Raw genomic sequence first — 26,155 nt, forward strand, 5'->3', positions numbered from 1 at the left:
ACAAGAATATATAGCATACTGAAGCAGAAAAACTCCCACATATTAGATCATGCAAACACCACTTCCAGACAAATACCTAGTTTACAGACAACTCTCCAGGTGCTCATTTACAATTCCCACGGACTAAAAAGCCACTTTGCTGGTGCTCAAGTGTTTCAACATCAAACGAACCCCGAACGTAATAGCATCTTCGCCATATAGAAGTTAATCAGTAACCATCACATGTTTCTAAGTGTGCATGAACATAATTCACTCAACGACACTGATGTAGAAACTGAGGTTTTAAGGAAAGGGAGAGCTGTCTGGGCATAAACACGGTAGTTATGTCACTGCACTGGCAACAAACGTCCAGCTAAGTACATCAACTAAGGCGACATTTGCATCACTCAATGAGAAATTTCACCAACAGTTATCCAAAACTGCAGCTTCCCAAAATCAGACACAAGTTCAAATGCTGTATTTTCATTAAAGCCCAAATCATTAACAGAGAATATTAAAAGACCGTGATAATGCTGTGGAAACTATTTTATAAGAGATTATTACTTAACTCTCTTTTGAAATATCTAATGTTTTGTCTCTGTAGAGCAAGGGGGAAACGGCGAACTGTTTCAGAAGTCTGCTTGCCTGTTTCTGAAAAAATATTTCTGCTCCAAAAACGTTCTGCAACTCCATCTGACTGATGAATAAAAGTGAAACTCAAGTCGGAGTCACTTAAATTTCACTTTTCTCTTCCTTCATCTGCCACCTTGTGGAGGTGCAGGGAACGGGTTGGAAGCCACAAGAAAGACTGTTAGAACTGGGAATGGAGTAAGCCCGGGTTTTGAAAAGACGGAAAAAAAAATCAGCCCACAAATGCTAAGCTTTTAGTGTGTCAATAGTTATTAAAATGATTTCACTTTCTCACCAGGCACCTATTGGTCTCACGTTATTCACAGTGTGTTGTGCACTCAGGATATGCGGACTGAATACTACGTATTTTATTTAACATGTCTGAAAACAAAGGCTTGATTATATTTCAGAGAAACAAAATGAAATATTCGTGGATGAAACCACATAATGTCTAGGATTTGCTTCACAATTACCTAAGGACGGAAGAGTACAGATGAAACAAGGATTTAAAGCCGTTGAAGCTGGATATTTATTTTTGTACATCTTTGAAATTTTCCACAATAAAAGGCTGGTGCATAAAAAAAGGAGGAGGCTTGAGCATAGGAAATAAAGTACCCGAGTAAGGCAATAAATTCTTTGCGCTTCATAAAACCGATTTCACTTCATCTTTTCCAGTTTTATTCCCCTTAAATTTCAATGTCCCGTTTTATTAATAAAAAGGTAATGATTTTTATATATACTGTTCATTAATGGAAAATGTTTATTACTTATGCAAAGTACTATGTTGAGCAGAGATGCATAAAGAAAATCATGACAATCCAGTTCCAATTTTTTAGGAGTTTGCAATCTTACATTAAAATGGTAACAAATTGTTATTTTGTTGAATATCCAGATCTAACAAACTAAATACACGTGTATAATTTTACTAAATATTTTCACGGAGAAAAATAACAATTTATTAATACTTTATATGCTTACATAAGGTATAGATTTCTTTTTAAGTTAGGGGGATATGAGACACATTCACATAACCATAGTAAAGTGGTTAGTCTCAAAGGAGACCATTTGCCCATTTTCTTGTCAATACAGCCACCCAGGCAGCCAGCAAACGCAAGCTGCTCTAAGAAAGCCAAATACTTCAGGTGCCGGTCAACTGCCAGAGAAAGTTAAAATCTATAACCCCGAAGAACACTACACACACAGTTTAAGCACAGAGGGAGAATACTGGGAGAAGTAAAGGGAGCAATACTTACGGAGTTTGCTAGTCTTGGAAACAAGGCAAATCTCATTCCAAGAGAGTAAAGAATCTCCCATATCCTAACTAGGCCAGTTCTAGTCGACAAGGGGTTGGCCACTGTTCTTCAGTGAGTGGAAGGTGAAAACTTCAAAGATTAGTAAGTATTGCAAAAGGAAACAAAACCTAAACCAAGATACTTGTTTAATTCTCTTTTCACCCTTGATTTAGAAAATGTATATGCTCCATAAATTCTTTTGGATATCAAAGATTTATATTGAGAAAATGGAAAGACATACATTCAAGCGAGGGCTTTTTCCAGGTATGAAATGGACATAATTGCAAATGCTCACCTAAACATAGGGTTCAAAATAATCTTCAAATATTTAATTTTTTAAAAATCCTGGTTTCAGCTTCCCTGATCTTGGTCTGTTTTTAAGCATACTTTTCCTGGTGCCTCATATGTATGGCCAAATTTGTTCTAAAAGCTGACAATCAGCATATTTTTTAAATGATGTTAATTCCTTACATTTTGCTAACAGCACATGGAGATCTGTGAAGTTAATACCTGACACCTGCCAGGAAATACCTTTCCCCCCAGTTATTTTAAATTTCATTTGAGTTTTGTTTTCCAACTCCAAACCTAGAAGGGACTTTTACCTCTGGCATGATATTTGCCTTCTACTAGAAAGCTCATTTATAACACACTTTGCTAAGAGGTTACCCTAACTGTTCTTTGAAGAATTGCTCTACAACACTGCAAACTTAACTACCTTCTCTTTTAAGTCAGCCCAGCACAGCCACTAACACCATTTCATCCTAATAAAAGTGCACATATACTCCCGTTGGTACAGTAGGATACAACCACGTGTGTCCATGTGACCATTCCCAAAAGCATTTTAATAAAAACTTGAAAAAAACAAAAACAAAAACAAAGCAGTGTCGTAATAATGGATGGAGCAAATTTTTAAGAACAGAGCTATTCGGACAAGAAAGACTTGTTTTAGGTGGCAAACTGTGCTGTGAGCTGCTGAAGTGCTTGCCTTTGAATGAGAGGCTCTGAGGGTCCTTCCGAGTACTTGAAATACTGTTACTATGGATGTACAAGTATTACTTTGCAATTTAAAAAAAAAGTGAGAAGCACATCAGAGTGTGAAAAGAACAGTCATATACAGATCTGGACCACATCTGTACACTCAAAATGTAAAAAATTCAGGTATTTCAATTTTTAATTTGTTACTGCCAATTCACTATTTCTGTGTGTGTGTGTGTGTGTGTGTGTGTGTGTGTGTATGTATACGTATATGCGTGTGTGTGTGTGTGTGTGTATATATATATATATATATATATATGACACCCCAAAATATCACTTCTCCAGATAATTCATAGTGTAGCTTACTTTAAAAACAAAGACTACCTCTAAAATTCAGAGATCTATCTAGCATTTCTATTCTTAAGACAACAATTTAAAAAATGATGTCAAGTAAAGCAAAAGTTTCTTTCCAAAACAAGTTTCCTTTTCAAAAGTTTCGATTTATACCACTACATTAACATGTCATAATATCTAAACATTATACTGCTTTATCTTTTTTTATCCAAATGTGTCACTAATGAAAGAGAAGTCTGACAATGAAATGATTATTTACTAATTAATCATTCATTATACATTTTATACGCCTGTCAGATTTTACAAGACGTATAAGTCACAACAGATTGATACTGGTTAAATAGCTATCATTTACCAAAATCTGCATCAGATTCTAAATCAAGAATCTTCTTGGGCTATGGCTTTAAACATTTATCTACAATAAATACTGAACTCAAATAATTTATATTAAAAAAAATTTTTTTTTTCAATGTTTATTTTTATTTTTGAGACAGAGAGAGAGCATGAATGGGGGAGGGTCAGAGAGAGAGAGAGGGAGACACAGAATCTGGCCTGAACTCACGAACCGCGAGATCATGACCTGAGCCGAAGTCAGACACTTAACCGACTGAGCCACCCAGGCGCCCCAATAATTTATATTTTGTATCAGAATAATTCATTTGTAACCAAAGAAAATAAAGTGCAGTAAGACAGCCATACAGAGAGCTGCTTTCAGTCTTTTAATGATCCTATGTCTTTGCAAAAATCTGTCATCCACATCTAATCTTACTTTACCTTCCCATACTTTCACCAGATTCAAAAATCACGAGTTACAGGACAATGATGTCTCTGTCACTGTACCACATAGAAGCCCGCAAGGGTTCAAATTCTGAAGTGCTAAAACCCAAGCAGTCATCTAAGCTCAACACTATCTTAACCCTCTAGAAAATCAGCTGTAGTCAGATGTAAATTCAACTGCACCTCAGAACAGTGAAGTATTAACTCTATGTTCTCTACCCTCTCTTCACAACGATCCTATCGAGCTCTAAAATTCTCTTAGGGAAAGCTCAGCAAATTCTAAGAACTCAAAGGCATATAAATGTACCACCTGTCCTATTTTATAACTATATGACCAGAGACAAACACACTGGGCTAAGAGCCAGAAGGACAGAATCGAATCCCACCCTGCTACGGAGAGTCACCGGAGTCCCGAAACAAGTCTTCAGGTTTCAAACAACAAACGGTATTATCAGTAAGCACATATCTTAATGTGAGAGGAGAAAAGTCATCTTTGGAAATACACGGGTCCTTATATATGCAAATAAGTTCTTGTTCGTCTAACATCTTTAGTAAGGGCATCGTCTTGTGGCGGTAGCAGACTGTAAAAAGTCGGTGAGTTATACAGTAACCGCGAATCATCCTCAAGCAACTGCAGAGAGTCTGAAAATTCCCACAGCCTATTCTTTTTTCTTTTAAATTTTTTTTAACGTTTATTTATTTTTGAGACAGAGAGAGACAGAGCATGAACAGGGGAGGGGCAGAGAGAGAGGGAGACACAGAATCGGAAGCAGGCTCCAGGCTCCGAGCCATCAGCCCAGAGCCCGACGCGGGGCTCGAACTCACGGACTCACAGACCGTGAGATCGTGACCTGAGCTGAAGTCGGACGCTTAACCGACGGAGCCACCCAGGCGCCCTTCCCACAGCCTATTCTTATAAATACTTCATGATATAGGAAGATCCTGTGGCAACAATGAACATTTTACAAAAGTAATAAAAACTTTCATTTCTCCATCTTCCCATATTCTTTTTAAGCTACCTCATTTGTAAAACCGAGCTTCAGAAGCAAAGGGAAGCCAAGTTTTTCTTCTTAAATATTTAACCTCTGCCACTATAAATTCTTCTAACAACAAAAACGGTTATTTCTCTTTCTGGCACAACACAGAACCAATGAGCCCAGGCTTAGTAAGACAGCATTCAGTCCAAGTAACCAAAAGTCCTTTGAAATAAAGGAGAACTGACCTCACCTGAATGTTTTCCCAAGCCTTCCCTGCAAATAGTAACATCGGCTTTACTGGAAATCCTAATTTAGGTGAAGGCTTCTATATCCCATTACTATTTTATGATCCAGTTAGCTTTACCCAAGAGACAGAGTTGAAATTTTTTTTATCAAAACCAAATCAGATCCACAAAAATAGAATATCAATAAAAGGCAGTGTAACCAAACTAAAAAAAGAAGTATTAAAGCCAACATACCAAACATACCTGCCAAACATTCTTATTACAAATGATACTGCCATTTATGATTAGCATTGCCAAAACCCTTAAGCATTTATGGACACCAGGTGAACTACTAGCTAAATAATCTTAGCAGCAAAAACAAACATCCAAGAACTGAAATAACACTTCAGAATCAAATCACCTTACCTCAATAATTAAATAACATATATTTGTTAAGCATCTATTATTACATGCCAGACTGTGCAAGGTGCTGAAACAACACAGTGAACAAAAAACATGACCCATGTTCTCATGAACTTCTAAATGAGTAAACAGATTTACTCAAATAAGCTACACATGAAAACTTACAGCTGAGAAGTGAGCCAAGAGGAGAAAATCACATATAACATGCATATGAGAAACCATAGCAAAAGAAACCTGATTCAAGGTACACAACTGCGGCACACTTAGGAGGTGATCAGGCGAAGGGGAGGGGTCCAGGCAGGAAAACCCATGTGAGAAGGTGCCATGGCAGAAAGGAAACGGCCTGAGAGAACAGCTTCACCAAATGAGCAAACAAGAGTTTTGAGAAAGAGGCAGAAATCAAACCACCCAGGACTGTAGAGCCCGTTTTTAAATTGGGATGATCCCATGACAGAGGATCACAGGACTAGGGACACTTTCTTTGGACAGTAGTGATCTGCAACAGAATGAAAAGCAGGTGGATTCTGTCTCCGTTTCCTTCAGCAGAGTGAGATCGGGGCACAATGGCTGAGTAATTATGATTAGCTCAATGGGCCAGGGGGTGATTCTAACATCTGCCACAACCAGGAGCCTCGTATACGTTGCTCCACCAGCCTGGGGTGGAGGACACTTTCATAAATCACCTTCTACACATGTAAAACCTAAATATAATAAGTCCTGAATAAAAATAAAGGTTTGTAGATGACACTGTATATATAACACTATTTTTAATCCACTAAACATAATATTTGAGCTAATAAACAAATTCAGCAACATTACATAGTACAAGATTAACATTAAAAATGTATTTCTAGGGGCGCCTGGGTGGCTCAGTGGTTAAATGTCCAACTTCGGCTCAGGTCATGATCTCGCGGTCCTTGAGTTCAAGCCCCGCTTCGGGCTCTGTGCTGACAGCTCAGAGCCTAGAGCCTGCTTCGGATTCTGTGTCTCCCTCTCTCCTTGCCCTTCCCCTGCTCGCTTGCTCACTCTCTCTCTCTCTCAAAAATAAACAAATAAACATTAAAAACAAATTTTAAAATGTATTCCTATGTACTAACAATGAATATGAAAATAACTTAAAAATCAACTCCATTTATAATTGAATTAAAAAGAATAAAATATACATGAAGTTGACAAAAGAATTCCAAACGTTCTACTCCAAAAACTATAAAATATTGTTGGAAGAAGTTCAAGATCTAAATAAATGGAAAGATATCCCATGTTCATGGACCAGAAAATTTAACAATGTTAACATGACAATACTCCCAAAATTCATCTACAGATTTAGCACAATACCTATATCAAAATCCCAGCTGCCTTTCCTGCAGAAATTGATAAACTGATACTAAATTTCATATGGAAATGCAAGGGACACAGAGAAGATAAAATAATCTTCAAAAAAAGAACAAAGTTAGAGAACTCACACTTCCTGATTTCAAAACTTACTACAAAGCTATAATAATCAAGACACTGTGGCAGTGGCACAGTAACAGACATAAAGACCAACGGAACTGGGGCACCTGGGTGGCTCAGTCGGTTAAGCATCCGACTTCAGCTCAGGTCGTGATCTTGGGGTCCGTGAGTTCGAGCCCCGCGTCGGGCTCTGTGCTGACAGCTCAAAGCCTGGAGCCTGTTTCAGATTCTGTGTCTCCCTCTCTCTCTGACCCTCCCCCGTTCATGCTCTGTCTCTCCCTGTCTCAAAAATAAACAAACATTAAAAAAAAAAAAAAAATTAAAAAAAAAAAAAAAAGGACCAACAGAACAGAACTAAGGAGCCAGAAACATACTGTCACATTTACAACTGGAAAATACTTTTTTTTCAACAAATGATACAGGAACAACAGGATATTCAGCAAAAAAATGAAACTGGATCTTCACCTTTTACCATATACAAAAACTAACTTAAAATGATGACAGACCTAATGTATGACTGACCTAACTGTATGGGCTAAAAAACCATAAAACTCTTAGAAGAAAATATAAGATTAAACCTTTGTGACCTTAAGAACAAGAATAAAGTTAGGGCGCCTGGGTGGCTCAGTTGGTTGAGCATCCCAACTCTTAATTTCAGATCAGGTCATGATCCCAGGGTCACGGGATCAAGCCCCACATTGGGTTCTATGCTAAGTGTGCTTGAGATTCATATTCTCACTCTCTCTCTCACTCTCTCTCTCTCTCTCTCTCTCTCCAACTCCCTTCTCCCTTGCTCCTGCATTCTAAAAGTAAAGGACAAGGACAAAGTCAGAGGATTGATACAATCCAACTTACTATAATGCTACAATAATTAAGACAGTGTGGTATTGGAAAAAGAATGGACAAATAGATAAATGGAACAGATAAAGAGATTAGAAACAGACCCACATAAATACAGTCAAATAATCTTTAATAAAGGGGCAAAGGTAATACAATGGGTAATACAATGTTGAAAAGACAGTCTTTTCAACAAATAATGTTTGAACAACTGGACCTTTAATGCAAAAAAAAACAAAAAAACAAAAGCAAATTTAGACACAAACCATACACCCTTTACAAAAATTTACTCAAAACGCATCACAGACCGAAATGTAAAACACAAAACTAAAACTCCTAGAATATAGGAGAAAATCTAGATGAACAATGACTTGACAATGCCCTTTTAGATACAATACCAAAGTCACGATCCAGGACAGAAAAAAATGGTAGCATGAACTTCATTAAAATTAAAAACTTCTGCTCTGTGAAGGAAATGTTAACAGAATAAGACAGTAAGCCACAGATTAGTCGAATATATTTGCAAAAGATATTTCTGGTAAAAGACTATTATACTATCCCAAACCCACAAAAACCTTTAAAGTTCAACAATAAGAAAAACAGCCTGGTTGAAAAAACGGGCCAGACCTTACCAGACACGTCACCAAAGATATACAGATGGCAGTAAGCATGTGGAAAGATGCTCCACGTCGTGGTCACCAGGGATATATGCAAATTAAAACAACAGTAAGATACCAGTACAACCTACCCCTTTGGCCAAAATCTAGAACCGACAACACCAAACGCTTACAAGGACGTGCGGCTGAAGGAACACTCATTCCTTGCTGGTGGGAGTGCAGAACAGTGCAGCCACTTTTGAGGTCAGTTTGGCAGTTTCGTATAAAACTAAACATACTCTTACCAAACAATCCAGCAATTGTGCTCCTGGGTATTTACATAAAGGAGCTGAAAATTTTTGTTCACACAAAAACCTACAAATGCATGTGGAGCCATTACTGCTAAAACTTAGGGGGAAAGAAGGATACGGGAAATCTCTGTACCTTCTGCTCAATAGTGCTATGAAACTAAAATTCCTCTTTAAAAATTAGTCTATTAAAAAAAAAAATCTCTCTTGGGAATATAAGCTGGTGCAGCCGCTCTGGAAAACAATATGAAGGTTCCTCAAAAAGCTGAAAGTCGAACTACCCTACGACCCAGCAATTGCACTACTAGGTATTTACCCAAGGGATACAGGTGTGCTGTTTCGAAGGGACACATGCACCCCAGTGTTTATAGCAGCACTATCAACAATAGCCAAAGTATGGAAAGAGCCCAGATGTCCATCGATGGATGAATGGATAAAGAAGATGCAGTGGGTGTGTGTGTGTGTGTGTATATGTAAATATGTATAATATATATATATGTACGTACATACATATAATATATATATAATATACTGTACATGTATAATATATATACACACATACATACACACACACAATGGAGTATTACTCGGCACTCAAAAAGAATGAAATCTTGCCATTTGCAACTACGTGGATGGAACTGGAGGGTATTATGCTAAGTGAAATTAGAGAAAGGCAAAAATCATATGACTTCACTCATATGAGGACTTAACAGATGTCAAGAAGAGACAAAACAGATGAACCTATGGGAAAGGAAACAAAAATAATATCAAAACAGGGAGGGGAACAAAACAAAAGAGACTCATAAATATGGAGAGCAGACAGAGGGTCACTGGAGGGAGTGGGCGGGGAGGGGGATGGGCTAAATGGGTAAGGGGAATTAAGTAATCTACTCCTGAAATCATTGTTGCACTGTATGCTAATTTGGATATAAATTTAAAAAAATAAAATTAAAATTAAAAAAAATCTTTCTGACCTTAAGTTATAGACACAGCTGTCTTATAAATATATCCAAAAGCAGAAACAACAAAAGAAAAACAGATAAATCAGACATCATCAAAATTAAAAAATTTCTATGTTTCAAAGGCCATTACCAATAAAGTAAAAAAGACAACCAACAAAATAGGAGACTTACTTTAGATTTTAATAATATATACAGGACTCTTACAACTCAAAGATTAAAAAAAATACTAACTCAATTTAAAAATGAACAAAGGATCTGGACAGGTATTTCTTTAAAGATACACAAATGACCAAAAAAACCACAAATGAAATGATGCTCAATAGCATTTATCTATAGGGTAAGGCAATTCTTAGCCACAACAAGATACCGCTTTGTATGAAATAAGATGGTTATAAACAAAAAAACAGAAACAAATGTTGGTAAGGATGCAGACAAAATGGAATACTCATATACTACAATGTTAATGCAAAAGTAGTGTAGGTATTGTGGAAAACAGTCTGATAGTTCCTCAAAATGTTAAATAACAGTTATCATATGACCTAGCAATTCCACTCCTGCATATACACCCAAGAGAAATGGAAACATACATCCACAAGTATGGAAAAAGACGTTCCCAGCAGCAGCATTCTGTATTGGAAATTATTTTAAAACAATGGAAAGAACTCAAATAACCATCAACTGATCAGATGAACAGAGAAATAAGACACAGTACTATGCACACAGTGGAATATTACTTGGCAATAAAAAGCAATGGAATACTGATACATGCTACATGAATAAACCTCAAAAACATGCCACATAAAAGTGACAAAAAACCCACGTATTGTATGGTTCCATTTATTTATTTACTTATTTCATGTTTTATTTATTTTTGAGAGAATGAGAGAGAGAGCGAGAGCAAGCACGTGATCAGGGGAGGGACAGAGAGAAAGAGAGACAAAGAATCCGAAGCAGGCTCCAGGTTCTGAGCCATCAGCGCAGAGCCTGACGTGGGGCTCAAACCCATGAACTACAAGATCATGACCTGAGTTGAGGTCAGATGCTTAACATGAGACCGAGCCACCCAGGCACCCCTGTATGGTTCCATTTAAATAAAACATCCAGAATAACAATTATCTATAGAGACAGAATGTGGATTAGCAGTTGCTATTAAAAGGGAGTGGAGGTGAGTGGGAATGCAGGGTGGGAACATTAAAGGGTATGCTATGGGGTTTCTTATTGGAGTGATAAATATTCCCTATATCAATGGTGGTGATTGTTGCACAACTCTGAGTAAACTTTAAAGAAAACACTTAACTGTACATTTTAAATGTGTGGACTTGTATGGTATGTGAATTATATCACAATGCCTTTAAAAAAACAATATATCTTAGGTCTCAAAATTTATGCTATGTCCACATGTATCTTTTTTTTAAAAATTCCAAACTTAAGTTTTTATTTTTTTTTATTTTCTTTAAAAAAAATTTTTTTTTAACGTTTATTTATTTTTGAGACAGAGAGAGACAGAGCATGAACGGGGGAGGGTCAGAGAGAGGGAGACACAGAATCTGAAACAGGCTCCAGGCTCTGAGCTGTCAGCACAGAGCCCGACGCGGGGCTCAAACTCACGGACCACGAGATCATGACCTGAGCCGAAGTCGGCCGCTTAACCGACTGAGCCACCCAGGCGCGCCCCAAACTTAAGTTTTTAAATATGAATCCTCAATTAAGAATACAGTTGTAGGACTTTGTTTTTTTAATGATTTTATTTTTAAGTAATCTCTACACCCTATGTGGGGCTTTAACCCACAATCCCAAGATCAAGAGCCACATGGGGGCACCTGTGTGGCTCAGTCAGTTGAGCTTCTGACTTCGGCTCAGGTCATGATCTTGCAGTTTGTGGGTTCAAGCCCCGCATCAGGCTCTGTGCTGACAATTCAGGGCCTGGAGCCTGCTTCGGATTCTGTGTCTCCCTGTCTCTCCACCTACCCTGCTAGCACTCTATCTCTCTGTCTGCCTCTCTCAAAAATAAACAAACATTTAAAAAAAAAAAAACCTTTTTTTTTAAGGAAAAAAAAAAGTCACATGTTCTATTCTTGGTGCCCCAAGAATACTTTTAATGAAAGCACAAGACATAATGTACCAAGTAGACATTTTAGATGACTTATAAACATGGGTTTAAAATGTTAAAGTCTTCCATATATGACAATTTCCCACTTCCTTCTTTTTTGTGAAGGAAATTGATACATAATGAGGAATATTTACTGTCCTCAGTGGATTAAAAAATAGAGAGCCTGGGGGCTCCTTGGTGGCTCAGTGGCTTAAGTGTCTGACTTCGGCTCAGGTCATGATCTCATGGTTCGTGGGTTCAATCCCCAAGTCAGGCTCTGTGTTGACAGCTCAGAGCCTGGAGCCTGCTTCGGATTCTGTCTCCCTCTCTCTGTCCCTTCCCCTGTCACACTCTGTCTCTCAAAAATAAATAAATGTTAAAAAGAGAGAGAGAGAGTGCACGCGCCTAAGATTAAAAATGCAAAAGACTATAGTATATCATGTTTACCCCAATTAGATTACATTTCCATTACTTTCATACAGTTAATGCTACACATTTAGATGTGGATAAATGTTTTGGTGGTTAGGGCGGAGAACTTTCAAAGGTTATCTAGCTCTTTTTTGCATTCCATTCCAATATGTTGGTTACTTACCTATCCTAGTGTAGGATTAGTCATCAAAACAGATGTGAACAGAGAGAAAAGGCCTAATTCCCTCTAACAAGCAACTTAAAAATCCGATTCAAGGCTGAGCTGCAGAATCACAATAATAATATTAATCACTGGTATATCCACCAGAACTGTCTAGGGTGGGTGGTTGTGTAATCTTCATATATAAAGATCACCCTATCAGCCCACTGTCAGTAGAACAGTGACTTTGCATTAACTGGTAACAGATTCGCACAAACACTTTTTTTCCCAGTGCAAATAATGGTCAAATCTGCTAAAAGACAAATGATCAGGGTAGAAAGTACAGTTCTACCCATGGCAAAAGCAGTTTACTTAACCGATAAAAAGATTAAACCCACATGGTCTTAATGCTCTCTCTAAACCACAGCTTTCTAAAACCAATGAAAAAACCCTGCCATCAAAATTAAAATGCATAGAAAGGCCTTCAAGAATTTACTGTAGATATTAATAAACAAAAACCCTACATACAATTGTAATTTCTTGAGTATTCACTACTCACTCAAACCTAACACATGGGAAAAACATGGATTTAGTGGCTAGCTCTTTTACCATCTTCCCATCAATATCATTCTGCAAATAATACAATCTTAAACTCGATACTTCAGAGCACAGCACAGGATTACCATGTAAGTAGCAGCATTCATTAAGAATTTATTGAACTGATAACCTAGACAGTTCACAGAATTAAGAACTCAATGGATTCCTTTATAAATAATTAAGTAATTTTAAAGAAAGTCATTTTCTAATGAGAAATCCTGCATTTAAAGTAATTAAGTCAGATCTGCCCAACAGACACCTACATAAATTGATCTAACTTTCTGAGCCAAAGGGGCACCAAAAGACACTGCTCTTGGCACACAGGGTTCAACTGTTAAGTTGCCTGTGGCCTTAAATTACTAAGCAATTAAGAGAGCTAAAAAGTTAAGCTTCCTCTTGGGGAGACTTTTTTCTACTGCTCAATCCATTCCTCCCTGCTCCTGTATGGATTCAAACTACATAAAGTAGTAAGTGAAAAATCCATGGGCTCACGAAGAGAAAATAGAACTGCACAGCCCTGTTCATACAGAAGCAAAGAACTTAGTGGGCATCCTCTTGTTCACTCTCCAACCACCTGCAGGTTGACATCAAAAATCAGTTTTGTTAACTGTCTCCTACAGCCAAAGGCCCTACTGTCGCTGGTAGTTACATGTAACTACAGTATGTATAATGGGATAATAACTGCAAGTCATTAGGGGGATATCACGGGCAAGAAAACAGATATAAGAACTACCAAGCTCAAAGTTCAACTACAAAATATTTTTCAAAATATTATAGTATAATGAACACATAATTTAGCATAATCACTTGTAACCTAAGATTGAAGGACTACTCTCGACATAACCTTTCCTTCTAATGGCCTGAAGTCAGAAATTCTTCTGGCTGGTTCCTCTTGGGTATGTTTCTTGTAAAGCAGAAATATACCTGGAAGGATAATACAACTACTTCACACACTGGCTAATGACTTTACAGATCGACTTTCCTTTTAAAGTGTACAATACCAGTATAAACAGAGAATAGTTTGGGGAAGAACTAAAAAAAAAAAAAAAAAAAAAAAAAAAAAGAACTGAAGAAGAAACTTCGTAATGGCTTTATACATCCTCTCTCTCCCCTCTCTCCCTCTCTCTCTCACACACACACACACACACACACACACACACACACACACTTAAAAACTCTATCAGTGGGGTGCCTGAGGGGCTCAGTCGGTTAAGCGTCCGACTTCGGCTCAGGTCATGATCTCACAGTTCGCGAGCTGGAGCCCCGCGTCGGGCTCTGGGCTGACAGCTCGGAGCCTGGAGCCCACTTCAGATTCTGTGTCTCCCTCTGTCTGCCCTCTGCTGCTTACACTCTCTCACATTATCTCAAAAATAAATAAACATTAAAAAAAATTTTTTTTTGACTCTATCAGATACTGATGTCTACCACTTTGCTCCTCTACTTTTGAACAAACCTGGACAAAGCTGATCAAAACAGCATTTGAGAGCTAAGAAACTTGGGTCATGGTGGCAGGCATGCCATGCATCCTAAAGCTTACTATGTTCCTCACTACCTGAACTGCATCCTAGGCTATCTAAAAATCCACATCACTGGCTTATCTAGTACGTGTAAGATCGCATTTTCTTGCTTCAATTCTGACTTCTTTCCCTTGGGCAATAAATAGGTTCATCTCTCCAAAGTACAAAGTACAAACCCAAACCAAAGGTTCAAGTGTCTCAAATCCTTATTCCATTCCTCACAGTTCATGGTCTATGGAATATCTACACTTTCTACCTCATCGATGACCAATCACTACTCATTCACTGAAATGGCTTTTGCGCAATGCATAAACAGCTATTCACATGACTATCTATGTCCTGATACCCAATCTACGTCTTCCCTTTCAGTATCAGAGTATGTCTATTACCTTTATTTTTTGAAACGCCCACGTATCTTTGCTTCCCAGACTACTCACCTGGTTATCCCCTCAGCTTATCTAAACTGCCCACTGCCCTGCTCAATCTCTTTTGCTTCTTCCTGGTTCTTACTACTGTTGGAGCCAAAGATTCTACCACTGATCTTCTCTGCTTCTCTTTGATCTTTCTCACTCCCTTTACTTCAGTGGCTCCATAACAGGAATATCTCCCAAAACTGTATCCTCACCCTTAATCTACCTCTATAACTTACCCTGACAACAGGCAGTTGATCTGTATGGCACGATTTCTAACCCTTGACATGACTGATATTTTTAAAGACTTGAGACTTCATTCACATACTACACAATTTACTCATTGACTGTACAACTGAACGGTTTTTCAAGTTATACGACTGTCACCACGATATAATTTTAGAACACTTTCATCTCCAAAATGGAGCTCTATGCACTTAAGCCATCATCTCCTACTTCCTCCAACCTCCTGGCAGTAGGTAACTACTCATCTGTCTGTCTCCACAGACCTGCCTACTCTGAACATTTCCTACGAATGGAATTCTACAACATGCAGTCTTTTGTGAATGAATTCTTTCACTTAAGATGTATGATGTTTCCAAGGTGTATCCATTTTGTTGCATGTATCAGTACCAGCCTTCCTTTTTATTGATGAATAATATTCTGCTATGTGAGTAAACCACATTTATCCATTCATCAGTTGATGGCTACTTGGGTCACTTCCACTTGTTGCCCATTATAAATAATACTGCTAAGTACATTCACATAGAAGTTTTTGTATGGGTCACTATTGACATTTTGGGCACAGTAACTGCTTCTCGTGGGAGTTGTCCTGTGCATTCTAGGGTGTCTAGTAATACCCCGGGCCTCTACTCACCAGTTGCCTAAGTAGCACTCCCCTAGTTGTGATAACCAAATATGTCTCCAGACGTGGCCAAATGTCCCAAGTGTGCAAAATCACCCCAACTGAGAACCCCTGCTGTAGAGTTAGGATTTCTTTAGCGAAACCCTGTATGCACATTAATCTTGACCCAAGATCACTGCAAATTAATTATGACAGGACTAACAGTCTTAAATACTAATAAATATCTCAATATTCAATCCGTGTATTCTTTTCATTAATATCTCTCTGCACATCTTAGCTCCACTGTTGAGTCAGTGTCCACTGGCTTCACAATAACATTTTTAGGTCATAATTTACACATTTCTCTGTAAGAAATTTCCAAAAGCTTCGGCAGTCAATTACTCAAAATTTCCTCCCAAGCAACCTAATATATATTTCAGGTTATAAGCATGTCCTTTCATTTATCAACAAATATTTATGTAATACCTACTAAATACAAAATTGGTAGGCTGAGCATGCGTATCTAACCCTATAGATCATTTATTCATATGAATAATTTCTCCTATCAATTCTTTTGGTATTCCAAATTAAAAATTGATGTTAGGGCAACTAAATTACACATTAACAGACACAGTAATCATTCACCACCATGACATATATCAGGTACTTCTTACTTCCCCAGCCTCTTCCTTATTTATTTATTTATTTGTTTGTTTGTTTATTTATTTATTTATTTAATGTTTTATTTATTTTTGAGAGCAAGAAAGACAGAGCACGAGCAGGGGAGGGGCAGAGAGAGGGAGACACAGAATCCAAAGCAGGCTCCAGGCTCTAAGCTGTGAGCAGAGCAGAGCCTGACGCAGGGCTCAAACTCATGAACTGTGAGATCATACCCTGAGCCAAAGTGGGATGCTTAACTAACTGACCCCCCTGCCCCCCCCCCCGCATCCCACCTCTTCTACCTTTCTAATCAATGGTCAAACATCTGTTGGGATACCTGATATCTACATGCAAAAGAATAAAGCTGGACCACTATCTCACATCACACATAAAACTTAACCCAAAACGGATCAAAGTCTTCAATATAAGAGCTTATATGTAAGAAGCCAGTCTTAGAAGAAAACACAGGCATAAATTTTCATGACCTTGGATAAAGCAATGATTTCTGAGATATGACAACAAATGAAAAAATAAATTGGACATCATCAAAATGCAAATTTTCTGTGTTTCAAAGGACAACATAAAAAAGTAAAATGCGACTCACAGAAATGGAGGAAATACGTGAAAATCGTGTATTTAAGAGACTTGTATCCAGAATATAAAAGAACTATTACAACTCAATTTTAAACAGACAAACCAATTAAAGTATAGACAAAGGATCTGAATAGGCAGTTTTCCAAAGAAGATAAACAATGGCCTATACCTACATAAAATGTGTAATAAATTAACCATCAGGGTAATGCAAATCAAAACACAATGAGATCCTGCTTCGTACGAAACAGGATGGCTGTGGACACACAGATTATGAAGTCTTAGCCAGGATGTAGAGAATCTGGAACACTCATATACTGCTGGTGGGAATATAAAATGGTACAGCTACTCCAGAAAACAGCTTGGCAATTCCTCAAAAGGTTAAACACAGATTTTCCATATGATCCAGCAATTCTACTCCTAGGTATATCTCACAGAAATGAAAACATAAGTCCAAACATAAACTTACAATGAATGCTCACAGCAGCAGCATTATTCAAAATAACCAAAGAGTTGAAACCACCCGTCAATAAGTTGATCAACGGATAAATAAAAAATCTGGCATATCTTTACAACAAAAAATTATGTATATGTAGAGACAGAAAGAGAAAAAGAAAGGGACAAAATGTTTTCAACTGGTGAATCTTGGTACTAGGGCATACAGCAATTCTTTGAATTACTCTTACAGTTATCTCTGAATGTTTAGAATTACATCAAAATAAAAAGATGCAAAAGAGAAGCAAATTATAAAAAATTACGAATAAGGATTGATACTGACTATTTAATACAGCCTCATTTAACATGATATCATTGCAAATGATCAAATATATTTGATACAGGGGCACCTGGGTGGCTCGGTTTGTTAAGCATCCAACTTCAGCTCAGGTCATGATCTCACAGTCCGTGAATTCGAGCCCCACATCAGGCTCTGTGCTGACAGCTTGAAGCCTGGAGCCTGATTCAGATTCTGCGTCTCCCTCTCTCTCCGCCCTCCCCCCACTCATACTCTGTCTCTCTTTCCTTCAAAAATAAACATTAAAAAATTTTTTTTTAAATATATATATATGCTATAAGATACATATTTTACAAGGTCCACTTGCTACTCATCTACCTTAAAAGATAAATCATTTCTAAAAAGCCATCCACTTAATACATATAACTAGGTTAAACTTGTTCCATAGGCCCTTTTAAAGGTACAAAGCTTAATATCCAAATCTCTCCCCACTGACTGAATAGATCACCAAGAAATTCCCAAAATTAGAAATTATATCAGAATTGGATTCCGTGAAACTGATTCCGTCTAATTAGCACTGAAAATGTAGCTTAGTTTAACTCCACTGCCATGCTCTTTCTCCTACACTTAAAGCGAACCCACTTAAAGGAAGGACTAGGGAGCCAACAAATGGCGACATGCGAACTACGCTCACGAAAGAATTCATTTGTAAGTCACGAAGTAGAATATCCAAAGGTCAAGATGAAGACTTTTCTTTAAACAAGGAATTATTTCCTTTGGGAACACTGTAGCTGTGCTTATTATTTTCAGATGACAGGTTTTCCAAAGCTTTATCTAAATACTTTATAAAAATATTTTATGTGTGTGTATCTTTAGACAAACTTTGTTTCCAAACTCCCAGAGCACTGTTTCCCTCTACAAAACAGTCACTCTTCAGCCAACTACATTTCCCCCTAAAGCAGAGACTTTAAAATTGGCTCCAATATATGCAGTGTAACTTTTGTTGATTTTCCCTACATTTATAATTAATGTTTTGATAGCTCCATATGGTCTGTTACTTTTTAAATCTGTCTCTAAGTTTCTCAACATCTTTCCTTTTCTTACTAACAAAAACTGGAGCAAAACTTACACTGCAACACTCAAAGGGGAAATTTTTTAAAAAGCAAGCTTAAAATATGTGCCTTTTAACAACCCCAAAAAGAATATACTGAAGACATAAAATAAATTACTTGTAGAAAAATGATTAAAGAGCAAGGATAAAAAGGGAAAGTAATTACCGTCACTGTGAGCTCTGCCCCATAAAGCAGCAGCTCACTAGGACTGCCTTGGGGAAAGAAAATGGGAGAACTCAGGGTCTAAGTCACAGACTCAACACCCTATATACAACACATAGTTAGTTTTCTACTACATGAATGTATTAACTTGAAAATAGAAGAAAACACTGTACTTCACCCTACCTGACCCCTTTAAAATTTAAAATTTTACCAGCTAAAAACATTTGGTGATCTCTATGTATGTGAATGTAACAACCCTCAGCTCTGTTGGGATAAAGAGGGGGTCTCATCCTAAATCTCTGATACGGCTGAATACGTATCTCCTGTTTGCTTATCGTCTTTTTTCTCCTAAACAGATTCCCTCTCCCCCTCATCCAGGTCCCCAGGAGGACACTGATTAAAGACACATACAACAGATTAGATTTCCTATATATCAGATCAAGAAAAAAAGAGCATAACGCAGACAGCTAGCTGATGAACTTCTTTATTCAAAGAAGCTATTACAAGCTCAATAAATAGTAGCTAACTCCTGAGAGTTTTAAATGTATTACTACATTAAATTCACTTAACTATCCATATCCCCATTTTATATTTGGAATAACTGAGACTCAGAGACTTTAAGTAATCTGCCTAACATCAGCTAAGAATTTGTGTGATTCAGCTATGAAAAAATTAAGAGACACTAGATAGTATTGCTTTCAATCTATCAACAGGCAGTAAATGTTCTAGAAAGCAAATCATAAACCTTAAACTAAGAACCTGCTTTATAAAATATAAATTTCTCTACTTCAATAACTGATTTTTTAAAAAGCAGATATATGTACCTACAATGTAACTCACTTAAACTTATTTTATATTACTAATAATTAGCTAGAAATAAAAGTTTGAGATTTTTATTTTAAAAAAGGTCACCAAAGAATAACCGTATTACTTACCTTGTTATCCACACTTGAACAATATCATCATCCATAAAAATCAAATTAGAGCATGAAAAATTAGTCTTTAAGGTCAGCCAAAAAAATCCAACATAATTACATGTTACACAGAGAAAATGATTCAGTTTCTTGATAGAAATGCACTTCCCACCTTTTTCCTTTTCCTTCCTAAGAAACACTGCTATTCCTTAGTTAGCAATAGCCCCACTATCCACTAAATGCTATCATTTATTGAACTCTTTTCTATAAAGTTGTGAATGAAATTTTAAATCTTGTAAGTCGTCCACTACATTGTATATTATAAAAAGAAAAAAATTAAATTCCATTTCTAAAAAAAGCGTATTTTCTTTCAACAATGCGCTTTACAAACCTGCAAAGATAAAACGTTTTTAGCCATAATTAAGTAATCTATGAAAATCACCACAATTCATTTAAATATTCATTTAAATATTCAGCTATTTCATAGCTGAATCACACATATTTAAATCATCACAATTAATTCCCTTGTTAAAAGGATATAATTTGGAGGAAGAAAGTTCCAGCTCAAGACTTGATTGGCGAGGGCAAGGTAACGCTGAAATACCGAAGACATCTGAGCATTGAGGTTTTCCCGCCTGCTGAATTCCTGAAGAACTTCAACTGTTAGCATGAAGATCTGACGAAGGTCTTCTTCCTGTAATAAATAAATCACACGTATTTTTCGATCAAAAGCTTATTCAAAATGTATTCCCATTTAAGAACCATAAAACAAAACAAACAAAACCCCTAAAATTTCCGATGGAAACCACTACCTCCTTAAGAAAATTTTCCATTTTTAGGCCTGCTCATAATTTATAGCACAGTATGCTTTCCAGTGACACCAGTCGGAACGCATCTACTATAATACAAATGCTCGAGAAGTCGAGTCTTTGACAGCTACTACAGAGCTGGAGGGGGTCAGTTGCTTTGGTGCAGAGCCCTCGGATTTAAGCCAATGCCTTCACATAACTTTACTTCAGAGCCAAACAATACATATGAGACAAAGAGCCCACACCATCTGCAATAACATTTTAACTACATGGCCCTCGTTGGCATTCTGCCAGGCCTATTTTAAGGCCAGCAGAGTCCTACCAATTGAATTAGTTGTATCTAAACGCAGTAAGAACAGCGTAACTAATCTAAGGATGTTTGGAGTGGTATTTCCTTTTTGTTTTGTTTAAAGACTAGAATTAACAAGAAATCTTAAATTGTTAGCTATGTGCACCAAGTCTCTATCCTACCCCGTCCTTTATCCTTTACTAAATACTATGAAATTGCAACACAAATCTTCAAGGAGAGGCCATCACTCAACTAGACAAAATAAGTGTTCTTACTCCATTAGGAAAAGACTGTGTTAACAATCTAACAAAACGTAAAAACAAAAATACCAATACCTGAAAAACTCTTTTGCAGTTGCCATGGAATTCCATACTGAGTCCAATGTTGCTAGTTTTACTTGAACTTGAGAATTCGCTCAATAGTGCAGTTAGAATAGAACAGGCCAAAGTTTGCTGTAATTATTTGATAAGAAACAACTGTAAGGCATTATTTTCTCCCAATGTTTTGCTTCAATACAGCATTTGTTTAAAGAACATTTTCTATCTTTAGATCTTACACCTACCAGTCAGAAAACTAGACATGACAAAGTACAGACAGCTCTTCTTCCTAAGTAGCCTAGTAATCAACTTCAGTTATACAAATCCGTCTATGACTTGAACTCGGGACATACATGTATTCAATCATAGAGTGCAAATGACATTTCAAGATTATCGATGTTGAATGTACCACTTCATTCACTTCACACAACAATCCATATCCCCATTTACAGTTGAACAAGTAAGATTTGGAGAGGTAAGTAATTAAGGCCAGCTGAGATTTGAATTCAGGTCTGTCTGTGTTCTCATGTCTATAAAGTGCACAGATGAAAAATGAAACAGATTTTATAGCATCCAGAACATTAAATGGAATAGTTCACAAAAGGTTTTTAAATGAACACTGAAGATGGTCGTTTTTAATGGCTCTATCCAACAGGCTCCTAATATCAAATTGTTGCTTTTATTCACAGACTATTTAGATTTAGAGTCAAGGTGCCAAGGATGGAGAGGATACAAATTATTTTGGCAAGTTTCCAGGGGTTAAACAGAAATATGCACACTACCTCTGAACAACCGAAAGATTAAAGTCAAGATGATACTATTTATGCGAGCTTATACAACAGCTGAACACAGTTCTACCCGCCCACCAACTGCAACATCTTTGTTCAGAAATGCTTCTGATGTCAGTACCTTGACCTTACAGATGCTTATCTTGGCAAATCTTAGCAAATATACATAAAATTAAATTCCTAATGGCATGAGTTGACATTTGCTAACGCTGAATGAAGGATGATTACATGGATGACCAATATACTCTATGTCTATTTTTGTACATGTCTGAGACTTTCCTCTAAAAACTGTAAAAAGAATTAAATTCCTATCTGCCTCTTTATCTCAACTAAAATAAACATGCATGTCTGTGTAACTAATATTTATGGATGGCACACTAGCTCATACATTCAAGCAGTTTTTAGACTTTTTCACACCAGGGAAGCTTAATAATAGAGAATATATGCAAATTCCCTCGGGAATCTCGGGTATAGCCCAAGCTGCCTTCAACAATGGTAAAAGTACTCTTAATACGCATGGTTTAGTTTAAACACACACACACACACACTCTCTCTTTGTAACTTTACTTCAAGATATACATTTCTTTTATTATAAAAACGTCCTCCCTTCCCCAAATCATCAATAGAAGTGTACAAGCTTAACTGCCTCTGCATGGCCCCAGGCATATGAGGAAGAAACCTGGTCTGAGAAACCAAGCACTAAAGAGCCTCTTACAGAGAACACAGTCTGTCACAGACTCACTTCATTTTACATTAAAGGGATCTTAGAAATTCATCTTGTACCTTCCCTCTTTTTTCTTTTTTTAGTTAAAAAAATTGTAGTTTAAAATATGGCTTTCTTTTAAAATGGTGATTGACGATTAAAGTACCAACAATCAAAACCTCACAGATACATTTAAATAACACTGGGACCAACTATGAACATTTTAAAAACTTAAGATTTTTAAATATACCTAGGCTTTAGTGGGGGAAAGTAGGTATTAAATTCAAATTAATAAAACTCAAAGCAAAAAATTAGCGCACAGAGAGCTCTAACACAATGGATTACATGGATCCTGATTCTGGAAACATTTTACAACATCCTATATTTTCTATCTTTCAGCCTTGGCTTTTCTCTCCTTTCTAAGTCAGACTTCAGCGAATAGAATATTATGAACCCAGAAGCTCTCAGTAAACACAAACTTATCGCTCTTACAAATAGATTATTATCTGCGTAATTTTCCACAAGTAATTTACCACAAACTGTTAGTGTCAACCTCTATTCACCACCAAATGGCATATTTTTTAACTATGACCACATTCAAATTTTCAATAACACAACTCTAATTAATGAAATACATGCTCACGATGAAGCTTCATTTTTATGTGAAATAAACACTTCCTAAGAATACACGCATGTGTTTTAAGTCAAGATAGGAAAAAATGAGTGAAGAAAAAGGGCAGGAGTAATGAGAGCTGAGGACTTTCTGGGGTTAATGCTGCTCAGAGAAAGGAAGACGTTTTAAAAATAAGTCTCTTTTAACTACAACCTCATGACACAAACAAGGAGCCCTCAGTGGGATGGGAAGGCTTCGTGAGTGGCAATAAAGACCATCTCTCCAAGACAGCAAACTTTCACACTGATGAAGTAAAATTCACCCACAAAAGAAAGTATATTCTTAACACATGATAATTAAGAATAAAACAGTCTTACTATATATAGACTCAGTTCTCCGAACATAAGAATATTTTGTTTTTAACTTTTGCCCATAAAAAGATCTTAATCTTAGAAAAACTAGAAAGTACAGAAAAGTACAAAGGAAGCTGCCCACAATCCTACCATCCTGAGATTATTACTGTAAACACTTGTTCACAGCTTTCTAATTTTTAATACATAGGTATACATCATTTATATGCCATTTCTAGCAACCTCTATGTATTGTTTTCCACTTTATACTTTTGAAATAAAAAGACAAATTTTTAAAAGTTCTTTTCAAATTACTGCCAAAGACATAAGAAATACATAAAAACAAATTATGCAGCATGGTTACAAGTATACCAGAAACCAAATATTCTGGTGTTAGCGTACCTAAAATTACCAGCTTTCAAAGAACCATAATTCGGTAAGACAGTCTCATCATTAAAAGATTTGTTTTACTGCTCCTTAATTTGGAAGTCCTGTAAGGATTTGAGATTAGCATCATAAACATTCAATATCCCATAGCACTACAGCTCAATGGGGCCAACTTAACAGAGATTCCTGGAGAACGATGGATAACTAAGCACGGAGAACAAAGCACTGCGACACATGTCAACACAGTATTTCTCCCTATTCACAGACCACATATCACAGTGCCCAGGACTCAATTCCCAATATGGTTACTCATTTTCAGTGTTTGATTATCAACCAAATCTCATTACAGTCAAGTTACCTTCACAGTAGGTGCATTGCACTGTAATGAAGACAGCTAGGGAAGCAAGCCAAAACTGAAATCCTATGGGAAAAAAAGAGGACAGCTCCTTCTCAGGACAAAGAAACAGAGGAAAGGGCCGGAGGGGGGGGCATCAAATCTGCCTCTGAAAGATCACAAATTTTTGTTTTTCTTACCCTTGTAGAAGGTCCCTGTCTGCTTCCTTCAGACTTTTCGGTCTCAGTGGTCATCCCAAGTGCATTACCTCTTAACTCCCCCTCTACTGATCGGTACCCTCAAGTGCTGCCTCTCTGCACTCTGTCATAGTCAGGGTTAGATATTCTTTCTGTACTTGAGACAGAGACTCTGATACTTAAGAGGGTCAGAAACAAAAGCTGTTGTGAATAATTTAGAGTGGTGAATTTCAATGAAATCAGATCAAAGTTGATTGATGAGGAGTATACTAAGACTGTCATACCAAAGCAAACAGCGATTAGACCAGTATAAAATACCATTAGTACAAATCTTAGAAGTGTAAGAGGTTAACATAGCAATGCTTCATTTACCCCAGATTATAGAGAATTAAGTTAATATCTGTTAATTTTCCAAATACAGCCAACAAACATTTTTTTTTTAAACAAACTTTTTTAACATTTATTTATTTTTGAGAGAGACAGAGACAGAATGCGAGTGGGTTAGGGACAGAGGGGGAGGGAGACCCAGAATCGAAAGCAGGCTCCAGGCTCTGAGTTGTCAACACAGAGCCCGACGCGGGGCTCGAACTCACAGATGGTGAGATCGTGACCTGAGCCGAAGTCGGACGCTCAACCGACTGAGCCGCCCAGGCGCCCCCCAGCAAACATTTTTAATGCAACTTCCTCCACGTAAATTTTTCCAAAATTATTATTTCTAAGGCAATTATTACATGATGTTGGAATCAAGCAAAGGCTTGGAATCTGTCTACTAAAATGTATGAGGCTTCACGCCCCTTGACAAAGTGCACCCGAGTCCAGTGCTGGTCGGTTTCTTTGCTGGTGTCCACCACTCGCTGTGGCCAGCAATCTGACCAGCACTAACGAGCAGCCCCGAAGTGATCACTGTCGTTTTCAACGTGCTAGAAACCACGTAATAAAAAGTACTACAACTATGTCCGAAAGAAATTCTAAATTAAAATACTCTACATGACTTTCTGGAGGCTTAGTCCAAGGCTCTTACTGTTTTGACAAAGGAGTCGGAAAATATGGGTTCTAATGGTCCAAAATTTACCACCTCAAGTAACTGGGAGCAAACCGCTTCATCTATCCTGGCCTCAGTTTTCTCATCTATAAGGGGAGTTAATACCCTCTGCCCCACCTAATTCATATGATGGTCCAAAGGTTCCCATTAGATAATGCAGGTAAAAGTATTATATATATGTAGCAGCTTATGAAGTGAGAAGGTAAAACAACAGTATTTTTATCATTATCATAAAAAAACACCTATTTTGGCTTTTCTGGTCCCACTTCTTGATTATCTACATTCTACGAAATTAAAGTCACAAGAAAACTTACAATTAAAAAAAAAGAAAGCCATAACTGAA

General features: G+C 37.1%; 1 protein-coding gene across 2 annotated transcripts in view; it reads right to left on the reverse strand.

Annotated features, from left to right (window-relative positions):
- XPO4 (exportin 4) overlaps nucleotides 1–26,155 on the reverse strand; it is a 119,437-nt gene that overhangs the window by 47,853 nt on the left and 45,429 nt on the right. For both annotated transcript variants that reach the window (XM_049647333.1, XM_049647332.1), the window contains exons 5-6: nucleotides 21,417–21,533; nucleotides 20,524–20,677 (exon numbers count right to left, since the gene is read on the reverse strand). In XM_049647333.1, the coding sequence (XP_049503290.1) occupies nucleotides 20,524–20,677; nucleotides 21,417–21,533 (271 nt within the window). The remainder of the gene's footprint in view (nucleotides 1–20,523; nucleotides 20,678–21,416; nucleotides 21,534–26,155) is intronic.

The sequence above is a fragment of the Panthera uncia genome, assembly GCF_023721935.1.
Source record: "Panthera uncia isolate 11264 chromosome A1 unlocalized genomic scaffold, Puncia_PCG_1.0 HiC_scaffold_16, whole genome shotgun sequence".
Taxonomy (NCBI): Eukaryota; Metazoa; Chordata; class Mammalia; order Carnivora; family Felidae; genus Panthera; species Panthera uncia.